The sequence below is a fragment of the Megalopta genalis genome, chromosome 9 (assembly GCF_051020955.1).
Source record: "Megalopta genalis isolate 19385.01 chromosome 9, iyMegGena1_principal, whole genome shotgun sequence".
NCBI classification, from domain to species: Eukaryota; Metazoa; Arthropoda; class Insecta; order Hymenoptera; family Halictidae; genus Megalopta; species Megalopta genalis.
Window position 1 is genome coordinate 13,234,873 of NC_135021.1, and position 13,502 is coordinate 13,248,374.

Consider the following 13,502-nt stretch of genomic DNA (forward strand, 5'->3'; position numbering starts at 1 on the left):
TATTTCGCGATCACAATAGCTGTCCGCTCCGCTGCTGTTATTTATCCCGGAAGTAATAAAATTCCAGGGAACACCTATTACGAGAAGGAGCAGGGAAGCCGAATCGAAACGACAATCGTAATTTCCAGGAGACTTCCGATACCCTGCGCAGCGTCCTGACCATCTAATTTCCATTCTCTCCGGCTGGCTCCCTGTGGGAATCCTCGCGATACCATTGTTCCCCGTACCTGTCCACGTTGTTGTTCTTGAAGCTGACCATTCCAGCCGAGACAGCTTCCCTCATAACGCGGCCACCTTAGCTCACTCGTCACGCACTGCACAATCACCACCAACCGCGAAGCAACACGGCAGAGCAACACGAACGAGAAGAAGAAGAAGAAGAAGAAGAAGAAGAAGAAGAAGAAGAAGAAGAAGAAGAAGAAGAAGAAGAAGAAGAAGAAGAAGAAGAAGACGACGACGGGGGAAGTAGAAGAACGAGAAGAGTAGAACCGTAAGAAGCTAGGGAGGAGCGAGCACAAAGGAACATCGTCGCGTCACGTGCACAGCGGCCAAGACTAGACCGGTAACATCGAACGTCCTCTCGGGACCGCGTTTCCGGACCGACTGAAGAGGAGCCACGCTTCGCGGCCGATCTACCCCCACCACGCTGTTTCCTCGAGCTTGCCCCCCACCCCGGCTTCTAATTGCACCGTTGCGAGACCAGCTGACGCGTCCTTTCGTTGTCATTCCCGATTCCCGAGTCGTCTCCGATGACGGCCGATCGCGATCCGATCCCCGAACGGAGGAGACGCGGGTTGTCGATGGTCACGTTCGCTTCGAGGAGACCACCCCTTATACTTGGACGACGCGTACAGTGGCTCCAGAAAGTCTGCCTTCACAATTTTGCGACAGTATCGATATTTGAACTGCCATCGTTTCGTGACGCAGAGTCGTGCAACGACGATCCTCGAGTCCCGTAACATATTTTTTGTTCAACCTGTAGAGGACCGGAAAATTGTTCCTCGTATAAGTCATTGGCGGATTTTATACATTTATGCAAAGATGGAATGGTTGCCATTGAAAATGAGAGAATGGTTGAAAGAATTCGAAGACGTCAATGCATTGTTTTTATTCTGTTAAAATTATCAAAGGAAGGAATAACTTGATATTTAATTTCCGTTTCTTGCAATTGACGCGGACAATTTTTATTCTGCATAAACATACACAGTTTGGTCATTAATTTCATTCTAAAAATTATTATACGCGTGTATTAATATAATACTATAATATAATATTATTATACTAATATTATTATACTTCGGTATATATACGTGAGGTATTTCTTTCTGAAAGTATTACGAATTCAAACCTCCGTCAATACGTTGGAGAATCTTGTTTCGCGAATGATCATAACGTGGTTTTCAAGATCGAAGCCTCCCCTTTAAAACAAGCCCTTAAACTGTGATATGCGATTTTTTTTTAATCACTTTATGGAGTTTTGAATAAAAGCTGTATCGTCTGAACAGTAATGTTCACGAGGACTGTTCGCTCGCGGCCGAACCTGTTTGCAGATATTGTTCCATCAAACGGCGAAAAAAAATCGTGCATCGAGTTTTGAGAGGTCGCTGTAAAGGGGATGCTGCGATCTTTAAATCCATGGAAGATTCATTAACGGAAAAAATTGTCCAATACTTCTGGAGTCGTTTCAATTGGTAGCATTTTGGAGTAAATTTATATCTCCGGCTTTCCCCGTCTGCTGTATCGTGTAAAATATTGTAGGAGGAAATGAACAATGCGGAGCAGAAGTGGAAGCTTCGAGCTTCAAAATGAGTCCATGTTTATTGTTGTAAGACTACGTTTCACGAAACTGTAACAGTTCGAATATCGATAATTTATTGAAAATCGGAAAAATGTACGAAGACTTTCTGTGGCTACTGTATCCACGCTATACTGCCATAACCGAGCGTTTCAAAGCCTAACAGCGACAGGAAGCAGAGCCAGTCGAACGGAAAACGGATATGCGTTTCGGTACACCCCTGGGAAAGGGTTTTTAAACCTTGGAACGAACCGAACTGCCGAAATTCAGACGAGAAATTTTTGGGAGGTTATGCGAGCTGGGCAAGATGCTACGCCCCAGCGAGAAAATATTCGAAACTGTACATTAACCCTTTTCATTCGAATGGCGATTCCTAGGCGCCACCAAATCGTGTCATAAAATAATTCAAAATAATTTTTAGGTTACTAGACTGGCTTGCATTTCATCAATTGCTAATAACGCAAGCGTTGCATGAGCAAGTGCGCTTCGTTTTATGCGCGTGAAACGAGAAGTATGATATAGAATGGAAATATTCCGAGTGAGAAGAAATGTCTGCTTTCAGAAGTCAACGCTAGAATTAATAAGTGAGAAAAGATTGCTGGTTTTTCTCAATTATTGGAATCATTAAGGTACTCTTGTACACAAATGATTGAACATCTTTATTTATTCGGACACATTATACAGCAACCATGCACAATCTAAATTGATACAGTCTTATTAGTTTGTTAAAATAGTTTCCAGCGAGAAGGGTGTAAATTTACTTGGCTATTAACTTATCACAAATGACTAAAAATTTCGTGAAATTATTCGTAGTCGAAAGCAATTTTTATTTAATTTCTGCTTCCTGTAACTGTTGCGGGAAATGTTGCACGGAGATCCGCAGTCCAGCGATACGTGTTTCAACGATGTATCTTTCAATATGAATTCTAGGTAAACGCAATTCATAAGCAATATTATCTGTAGAGTGCCAACCGTTTGCTGTTCGATATTCTATCTGACTCCGAATAAATCGGGCTGATATCAAGAGGAAAGTAGGAAACTAGGTTTATTAGAAGCCTCTGTCGTTCATTTTTCTTGCCGAGTATAATACACATGCCCCACTTGGTGGCAAATAAATCACCGGCGCGTCGCTTATTCCCTATTATTCGCTGATATCTCACGATCGGGATTACCGTGCGAAAAAGATCGGAGAGATCTCGCTCGCGTGTGAACGGTCCGATCGGATCGTTTCGCGTACGCTTGCACCGCGGCATAGAAAACGTTCGAGAATCGCGAATATCGACAGTTCCTCGATCGCGGTATCGTAGAACGAGGCCACGAATCTTCACAGGCTGTTTCGCAAAAATCCAAATAAAGGAACAATCTCGCTTCGAGGTCCTACGGTTGGAGAAAAAGTCGTGTTTATTCGCGCTGAAGGACCTTGCCTATTTATTTTATCCGCTGCACTTTGGCTTCTGCATCGACTGCAGCTGATTTCCAGTGCACACGGTGCACAATTCGATGGTTCGATTTTGTTTGACTGTCAGCTAACAAGGTTGTTCTCGCTGGCGGAGGTAGCCAGGCAAACTACCGCAATTTCTGTGCCAGGGAAATTGTCGAAGCACCGGTAATGCGAGTTCAACGAGATCCTAAGTTAATTTTCGGCTCACCGAGAGAGGAAGAGAGAGAGAGAGAGAGAGAGAGAGAGAGAGAGAGAGAGAAGGAGAGAGAGAGAGAGAAAGGTCGGAGGTGCTCACCGAGGCAAAAACGTGAACTAAAATCATAGCAATTCCATTTATACGTTAATTGCCAGCGAAGCGATTTTACCTGATACTATTCTTTCAGTTGGCAAAGCTACTTCTGCAAACTGCTTTTGCATTTGATCATTCAACGTGCGATGAAACGGTAATAAAAAATCGCTGGTGAACTTTCGAGGGCTCGTTGCAAAGAGGAAGCTTCCCTCTATACAACCATTATAATAGCAATCACGAGAAATAATTTTCTCAACTCTGTACAATCGTTTGAATTTGCAGAATGTTTGAGGAGAAGTGTAGTCTTCAATTTTTCACCCTGTTCTTCGGCGGAAAACTGTTTTGACCATGAAGTTCCCAAAAAAATTCAATTCAGGAGTCTGAAAGTAAAAGCTTTGCTCTTTAAAATAAGCCAAGATAGATCGCTGTACGATACTTTTCCAGAAAGTTAGAACAGCTTAAAAATCATCTAAGTTTCACGTAGATGGAAATTGCAGGGAAACGACTTCAGTTTTCCTCCCTGTACTTCGGGAGAAAACTACTCCGGTCATGGTGTCTTCAGAAAAATTCAATTAGGACAGTGAAAGTAGAGGCTTCGCCCTTTAAAATAAGCCGAAACGGATCGCTGTACGGTACTTTTCCAAAAAGATAGAACAGCTCAAAAATCATCTAAGTTTCACGTAGACGGGAATTACAAGGAATCGACTTCAGTTTTCCTTCCTATTACTCGAGGGTAAACTGCTCTAATCATGATGTTCTCAACAAAATTGAATTCAGCAGTGTGAAAGTAGAGGCTTCGCCCTTTAAAATAAGCTGAGATTGATCGCTGTACGGTGCTTTTCCAGAATGTTACAACAGCTCAAAAATCATCTAAGTTTCACATAGATAGAAATTGCAGGGAATCGACTTCAGTTTTCCTTCCTACTACTCGAGAGTAAACTGCTCTAGTCATGATGTTCTCAACAAAATTCAATTCAGCAATGTGAAAGTAGAGGCTTCGCCCTTTAAAATAAGCTGAGATTGATCGCTGTACGGTGCTTTTCCAGAATGTTACAACAGCTCAAAAATCATCTAAGTTTCACGTAGATAGAAATTGCGGGGAATCGACTTCAGTTTTCCTCCCTGTTCTTCGGGAGAAAAATGCTCCGGTCATGGTGTCATCAAAAAAATTTAATTAGGAGAGTGAAAGTAGAGGCTTCGCCCTTCAAAATAAGCCGAGACATATCACTGCACGATATTTTTTCAAAAAATTACAACAGCTCGCAAATCTTTAAATGAAATTAATCTCTTTAATGTTTTGAATTTCAGCTACCCAATTCCGTCGTGAACGGAGAAACTCCGCAGTTTAATAAGCCTCGGGGACGCTTTTCAGCAACAATTCGCCGTGTTAATGCGAGCTCCATGCCACGACCCGATTGTTTTAAAATTGCTGCGGCCGGAACGGGAAACGATTCAGCGAGAGCGCCAACGCGTGTTCCTAACTCCGCCAGAAGAGAGTAGAGACTCGGTCTTAATTGCAAATGTTGTTGTTCCGCGTCCCCAACAAAGCGGCCCATTCAACATTGTGCCGACACTGCCGAAAGAAAAGTTTGTTCTCCTTCGGCTGACCCCGCGCCTCCACGACGGTCGCTTTTCACCGAAATAAATTAACGAGCGCGCGCATATCAACGCGCACACCCCCATTCATCAGTCCGCCCGGCAGGCCGAATATGAATTTCGACCGATTCCCTGGCCGTGACGCCGTCGCCTCCCGTAACAATGCCAAGCCGGCCAAGAAAACGGGCCCCCTTTTACCCGAGGTATTCACCTGTGTCCCCGGACCGACCCGACAGGTGCATTCCGCGTGACTCACCGGGTTGCACTTAGCATTCGACTTCGATCACCTCGGCGTTCCTTACCTGAAACAAGAAACGCCACCAATTATACTCGAGAAGAGCGACGAAATACCTGAAAAATAGGGCGACATAGTTTCCGACACTTCGATTTCCAATCGAACGTACGAAGCGACGCGAGCTCGATAAGGGTTGAACATCGCTAATTTATAGACACATCACAGACCTCCATTAAAATCGATTATTGAAATTGCGTCAGCCAGTGAAAGACACAAATGCAGTCATTGTTACCTACTAAGTCGATTAAAAAATAATCGAGGAACAATTAATTCTGTTTAACCTTGGGACTTGAGCTTGAGGGAAGGTCATTTTGTGTTCACGTAAGGAAAAGTGCTGGAAAAGTGAAAAAGACACATCGCAGACCTCCATTAAAATCGATTATTGAAATTGCGTCAGCCAGTGAAAAACACAAATGCAGTCATTGTTATCTACTAAGTCGATTAAAAAATAATCGAGGAACAATTAATTCTGTTTAACCTTGGGACTTGAGCTTGAGGGGAGGTCATTTTGTGTTCACGTAAGGAAAAGTGCTGCAAGTATTATTTTTTCTGTTCGAGATCATATTTATTTGTGTACAATACAGTTAAATAATACATTTAGGTATTATATTATTATATAAAAATATTATTTATTACAATTATATATGTTTTATTAACCCTTTCGCGCCGAGCGCCGCATATATGCGGCATCCACTCGACGACCTGTGGGTACGAGCGCCGCATATATGCGGCATCGAAATGAAGTGTACACAGAAGACGCGGATGTGTAATTTGTAGCAAAAATGATAAAAGAACGGATTCGCGGTACGAGTGCAAAGATTGCGACGTTGGCCTTTTTAAATTAAAAATGTAAATATACTTGTCACATCGGAGCAACGATTGTTTTATTCGGCACAGTTATTATTCAAGACTTGGAACAACATATATACAGAAACCACGCGCGCCGTGCATATTTCCGGAGCGAGTTTCCGTTCGGTGACGGTGCTTCGGCGGATGGAGCTGCCGTAGCGAAAGGGTTGATATTATATATTATAATTACATTATTATATAAAAGAATCTACGAAGGAACATTTCTAGAAGAAAAATAGATGCTTGAAATTCTGTGCACATTTTCTGACCCCGCCTCGGGGTTAAGCAACCGTTCAGCGTGTTCCTCGAGTTTCCATGTTTTTAAGCGCAGAGTTTACAGTTGTATTAAATTTTCAACGACTTCAAATATTTCGATTCAGTTGAAAACAGAAATGTTAGCGATGCGTGTGCAACAAGAAGCTTATACGTCTCCATAAATGGAAATAAAGGACTCGGTGACAAATGGATGATAGTCAATGAGGAGGTGTTTTTCATCGTTGTCAGGCAGATAGCTGGACAACAAATTGCAAAGCCGCGTCCGCAGAAGCGAAAGAGAAGCTGAGGAAAAGTGCGGAACCCTAAAACACAAGCCCTGGTCCCGGCAGCGATAAATAGCTTATAAAGATTCGGAGCCGCTTCTCTCTCCGCCCCGCCCATTCAAACCTCTTTTCCATTCGAATCGGCCAGCTACTTTGCAAGTTTATGCTCGTCTTCGTCGGGAGTCGCGATGAAACTTTCCGTGGACCGGAAGCAGAGCGAAATCAGATTGCCCGGCATTGCCAATTTGTCCCGCGACCGCAACAATATCAAGATACAGAGAGCCGGGCTTCAAATTGAAACCACGGGTATACAGGGATTTCGTGTCGTGGCGACAGCCACCGGAAAACTGGAATTGAAACTAAGCGCAATCGCAGGTCCCGAGGATCTGCATCGCCGAGAGGAAAAATTCTGTACTCTGCATGTAGTTGACACGGAGGAACCGCTCGATACAAACAGATATCGCGGGAAACACTGTGCAAGATATACCGGGTGAGACGGTATATCTTCATCCGAAACATATCAACGAGAATCAACGAGAATCAACGAGAATCAACGAGAATCAATGAGAATCAATGAGAATCAATGAAAATTTTTCTTTCTTGTGTTTGCATCTTCATTGCTACTGTCGATCGTTAATCGCAGTTAACGATTACATTCGTTTCAATCATTAATCGCAATTTACGATTACATTCGATTTAATCGTCAATCGGAATTTACGATTACATTCGTTTTAATCATGAATCACAATTGACGATTACATTGGACTTAATTGTCAATCGCAATTTACGATTACATTCGATTTAATTATCAATCGCAATTTACGATCACATTCGTTTTAACCTTTTAGGTACGGCTGAATTCTGCGCGAGGCTATTTCTGATGTGTACTGTACAGAGTCTGATACTCTGTATATACAGGGTGTCCCAAAAATGTCTCGCAATCCGAAAGTGGCGGGTTCCTCGGGCCATTTGAAGCAACTTTTTCCTTTACAAAAATTTTCTCCGAGGCACGGTTAACGAGTTATTAACGAAAAACAGTGACCAATGAGAGGCGAGCTCAGCACGCGCGAGGCGATCGAGCCAATGAGCGGAACTGGGCTTCGCGCGATGGTTGGCTGGGCCGCCTCGCGTCAGCCGTACTCGATTCTTATTGGTCACTGTTTTTCGTTAATAACTCGTTAACGGTGCCTCGGGGAAAATTTTTGTAAAGGAAGAAGTTGCTTCAAATGATCCGAGGAACCCGCCATTTCCGGATTGCGAGACATCTTTGGGACACCCTGTAGACTGTTGTAAATCGATGTGAAGACAAAAGAAGTGTGAAACAATGCATATGAAGACGATTATTTGATTCAAACGATGAGCGAGTGAGCTACTAGAGCAAGCCACTTTAGTGACGCGTCGTGCCTAAAAGGTTAATCGTCAATCGTAATTAACGATTTACATATTTGCGTGAACGGTTAATCGCGATTAACGACTGAAATGTTACCGTTAATCTTTAATCGCAACTAACGATTAAATACCATTCAATCGTTAGTCGCGATTAAAGTAGGAATTTCAAAGAAATATAAGAAAGTAAGAAACACGATGAAGACAACTCTTAACGGAATTACATCATCGACGACTGACGAATAATTTCACCAATCGATTAATTCATTCCTCGACTTCTCGACGATTAATGCCTTCAATCGTTTCCGATTCAGAAGAAACGAATAACATTCCTCAGTAAAATAAAATAAAATAGACCGCTGAAGCCCGGCACTGTAAACCAAGTAACCGTTCCCTTATCAGATTCCGTATTCGGTTCTCCAAATATTTTTTCGTAAAAAGACGGAACGATCCATCTTTCCCGACGTATTGTACGTCTTCGAACGGAGTGATTGCAAAATCGGAATAAATCCCGCGGAATCTGTAGAAGGAGCCGCGGCGTCGCCCGATACGGAAGAATTTCAGGCGCCTGATCCGCGTGAAATTTCGAAAAATCCATGGTCCGGGAATTAAGGTCGCAAAGGGCGCGGGCAGTTGGCTCGGTAATTGCGCGGGGATCGTGCGGTTGCTCTGAAAGCGTTCACGGAAAAAACGATTTTCCAGGCTCGGCTCGGGCCGGGCTGCATCTCCGAGGCTCGTGCTCTGGTCCTCTATGCACGATCCGCTTCCTCCAGGACTCCCGTTCTCGTTCCCGTCCTCGTTCTCCAGCTATCCGGCTATCCGTTTTCCCTTTATCGCGCGCCCCCACGAGATAAAACGGCGTTCCCTTCGCGCCGGCTGCTCGGGACACAGCGATCGTTTCTTATTGCATGTCAGGATTTTTCAATGGGGCCAACGTGGTTGCGACCGAGCCCGGAAACGCTCCGCGACGAGGATCGTTCGATGTCGCTGCTTTGATCGCCTTCTCCCTTTTCTCTCTTCCCTTTTCAAAAAGGGAAGCCTTTCGTTACCCTTCCTCTCCCTCTCTTTCTGGTCTCATTCTCTTTTTTATCTATTTATCTCTTTCCATCTTGGGTCGCTTGCGTTGAATTCGCTGGGCGTCGACGCTCCAGGCATCCGTTTCTACCCGTCTTCGAATCTCATTCGGCGGAATCTCGGCCGCGTTTCCGGAACGCGACTCGCGAATTTCATCGAGCGTGGTAAGCTGCTTTTATACGGATTGATTCTTGGGAAGCTATGGGACGCCGCGGATATCGGCGGGTCGGCGGCAAGCCGGGGAACGTGCTCGAAATACGGTATAGGTGTCTCGGCTACGGCACCTGCAGCTACTCCGCGCCGTTTGTTTTATGAACAAATGTTTCGCGCCGATGCTGTGCGCCGTACGGCCGGTCTTCATCGGTATTCGTAGCGGCGCTTTCGAAAACTCCGATCGATCTAGTTATAACACTTTTTAATCGAACACTTCGTGCCGATTTAACGCTACGATCACGGAACCCGTCAAAATGTTACTGACCTTTTCAACTTTCGATCATTCTGATTGTAAAGATACAGGCAGGGAAATAACTTTGATCACCGATTTGTTGCATCGATGCGAACGGACATCGCTTCGAGCATTTTTAAGACGTATGTCTGCTCGAGCTTATTATCTCTTATAGTACAGAAGTTCCAGAAGTTCCAGAAAAGTTCCAGAAATTCCAGAAATTCCAGAAAAGTTCCAGAAATTCCAGAAGTTCCAGAAAAGTTTCAGAAATGTTCCAGAAAAGTTCCAGAAAAGTTCCAGAGTGCTTCCAAAAAAGTTCCAGAAAGACCAGAAGGTCCAGGAGTTCTAGAAAGTCCAAAAGGTCCAGAAATTCCAGAAAAGTTCCAGAAATTCCAGAAGTTCCAGAAAAGTTTCAGAAATGTTCCAGAAAAGTTCCAGAAATTCCAGAAGTTCCAGAAAAGTTTCAGAAATGTTCCAGAAAAGTTCCAGAAAAGTTCCAGAGTGCTTCCAAAAAAGTTCCAGAAAGACCAGAAGGTCCAGATGGTCCAGAAGGTCCAGAAGTTCCAGAAGTTCTAGAAAGTCCAAAAGGTCCAGAAATTCCAGAAGTTCCAGAAAGTCCAGAAGAATAGAAAAGTATAGCATGCTACTCAGAAAGATGAACGCGACCGTAAAATCTTCAAAATTTCTCCACCTGTAAAAAAAGCTTTTACTGTCACGTTACCCGTCCCGTTTAAACCATACAACTTCTATTAATAAAGATATTTCTTGTACCTCAAAAAGTAACTGAGGTATCAAGATCATCAAAGTTATTGCCCCACACGGTATACTATTATGTTACTTGCGGCAGATATTATAATAGTACTCGTTAAAATTCAGAATAATATATATTGTCTTATTTTATAAACTAATCTAAAACAATTGCTATCGGTGCTTTGTAAATCTAACGTTGATGGAAACATTGGCAGAGAATTTTGGAGATTCTTTCGGCAATAATGAACATCCAAGGTAAAACATCATACGTGTGACGTCCACGATTTTATATGTCACGTAAAGAACATCAAACTATGTTTATGCAAATGCATATGTTTACAGGAAGAGGATAAATTTATAATTATAATTTCCTTATTGCATATTGCGCGTATGTTTTGTATATTGCATATATATATGTATATATATATATATATATATATATATATATATATATATATAATACTATAATAATATATATTATAATACTATAATAATATATATTATAATAATATTATATATGTTTTTATATGTATTAATAATTGCCTTCGAATCGTGGCAAAAAATTAGAAATAAAAAAGTTAAGTCATCGTTTTTATTCTAGCATTCATATTAATATATATTATTATAATATATGTTAATATATTATTATTAATTATTACTAATAACATATTCATATTAATGTACACCGGCATGCTGGCCGCTGCCCTTTTTTGCCGACCGCCCCGAGTTTCTATAAAAACGAGCGGCGAGGCGCGAAGAATCGCGACTTAGTATTCTCAGATCTGCCGGTTTCAATTCCGAACATTTCTGAGAGAAATAACCGTACGTGTCACGTTGGTCAACCTTGTCCAAGTTTTACCTTTGCGGAACGTCCAAGGTCCTGAATTATTTGGCATAGGTCGCGTCTCCTAATGAATATTAGGGTAACATGGATAAAGTCTCTGGGGAGTCGTAAAAGGTCCAAGAAGTTCGCCGGACCGCTGTTTACCGCGTTGTCCGTCGTTGACCGAGTTTCCTCGAAGGACCTCGTCGACGAAGAAGTTCAAACTGCGACGGGATCCCCGCGAATCTTCCGGATAACTGATAACAGGCCGTCGCACGGTGCACGGTGCAATTTCTCACGCAGGATATCCCGGATCACACGTATAAATCTTGCTCTTCGGTGATTCCGCGACTCCGCGCGGCTCGCAGACGGAAAAGTTACGTCCCGCGGATCTCGGCCGAGAGAATTCCGAATGGCGGTCCCGGTTAGAAAACTTACCAGGGGATCCTCGCGAGGAATGCGGGACAGGAAAGGATGCTCCTCATCCTAGCCCCCCTCCATGGCTTTTCCTTTTCCCGACCTCCCTTCCGGAGAATCCGGGCAATTCTCCGCCGCGTTTCCTCCCTTTCTTTTACTTTCGTCCGACGAGCAAAGAATCTAGCTGGAACTAGGATAATAACGTTCCCTAACAAATTTCCACTTTTGCGTCGATTTCGTGTATCGATAACTGGCAGGATGTTCGGACAAATCTTAGCCACTTGCACTAAAAAAACAAATCAGATCCGTGACGAAGATTTCGTATATAATTTAGTAAATATTTATTTTTGATTTATTTGTTAGATGTCGTATTTGCTTAATTCTTTGACTATGAATGGTATATACAAGGTGTTCCTGAGGTCATTTGAAGTAACTTCTTCCTTAGCGAAAATGCAATCCGAGGCTTTGTTTGCGAGTTATTAACGAAAAACAGTGACCAATGAGAGGCAAGATCGATCAGCTGGCGCGAGACCGCCGAGCCAATGAACGGTACTGGGCCACGTGCGCTCGCTGGCTGGGCCGCCTCGCGCCAGCCGAGCTCGCCTCTAATTGGTCAGTGTTTTTCTTTAATAACTCGTAAACAAAGCAACGGATTGCATTTTCGCCAAGGAAAAAGTTACTTCAAAAGATTTCAGGAATCTCTCTTTTCCGGATCGCGAGACATTTTTTTGTATATATATTTTATGAACTGCAACACCTTCGCTGTCGCACAAACTTATCATTGTGTTAAACATTGTGCTTATCAAATGATACTTGCTATCCATTGTCATTACCAAATAGCGTTATAACATTCTGCGAAACCAGCGAATACCGTGTTTTAATAATACTCATTAAAATTTCTTTTGGTAACAAGTAATATTTATAAATGCATTCTTTCACGATCACCGAATCATTTAAAATTTACTTATATTCAAGAACATAATTTTTAAAATTTCATATCGTCAGTCACCGATGATTGACATGGGGCTTAACACGTCAATCAAGACACTTGCCACTTTTTAATTAGTTCTGCAATTTTTGCAGTGACACGTTTGTTAGAGTATTTAAGTATTTAACGAACGCGACTCATCTGGAATTATCCATTTCCATTTTTCGGAGCGACAAGGCTGCCATTGTCGCGAAAAACAAGAGAGACATGGGGATGCACCAGAGATAAAGGAGCCGCGCGGTATAATAATCGCGGCGGAATAGCCTTAAATCTGGTCGCGGAGGTTCAATGCCCTTTGGAATCGGCAACAATCGGTGAATCGGTGATCGACCGAGCCGATTTTCGAAGGGAACAATGATTCGCCGGGAACAGGGAGAACGCTCGCGTTTGTTCGGTCGCGATAGCAAGTTTCGAGGGCGGAGGTGTGGGTGCCGGTGGGTTACGCAGGTGAGTCGAGGAACTTCCGGCGGAGAAACTTCCGCGGATCCCGGAAACTTCTCCCCGGGGGAGAGAGATATTGGGAGCCATGGGACAATTCGTTCCCGGTGGAGACGAAAAATGTTCGAGCGGTTCGATGCCCTCCAGCGTCCAATTTTTTCCCAGTGGAACCTGGCGTCTTTGAGCGTCTATCGCGATAAAGGCTCGCAGATGCCGACACCGACGCCGACGTCGACGTCGACGCCACGACGCGACGGTCCCGCGACCGGCTGGCCTTGACGTTTTATTAATTGAATCGCGAAATAACAGATTACGCGGCGTCTGCTCGGCGAAAACAATCGCCCTCTTTTTCCACGGAATTAGGCTCTTTGTCGCGG

General features: G+C 43.3%; 1 protein-coding gene across 9 annotated transcripts in view; it reads right to left on the reverse strand.

Moving 5' to 3' along the window:
• LOC117220757 (uncharacterized) overlaps window positions 1-13,502 on the reverse strand; it is a 376,568-nt gene that overhangs the window by 292,549 nt on the left and 70,517 nt on the right. The window contains exon 1 of one of the 9 annotated variants that reach the window (XM_033471021.2): window positions 228-592. The exons of the other annotated variants lie outside the window; for them this stretch is intronic. Within the exon in view, the coding sequence (XP_033326912.2) occupies window positions 228-283 (56 nt within the window). The 5' untranslated portion in view covers window positions 284-592. Of the gene's footprint in view, window positions 1-227; window positions 593-13,502 lie in introns of those variants that run through there. 9 annotated transcript variants of the gene reach the window in all.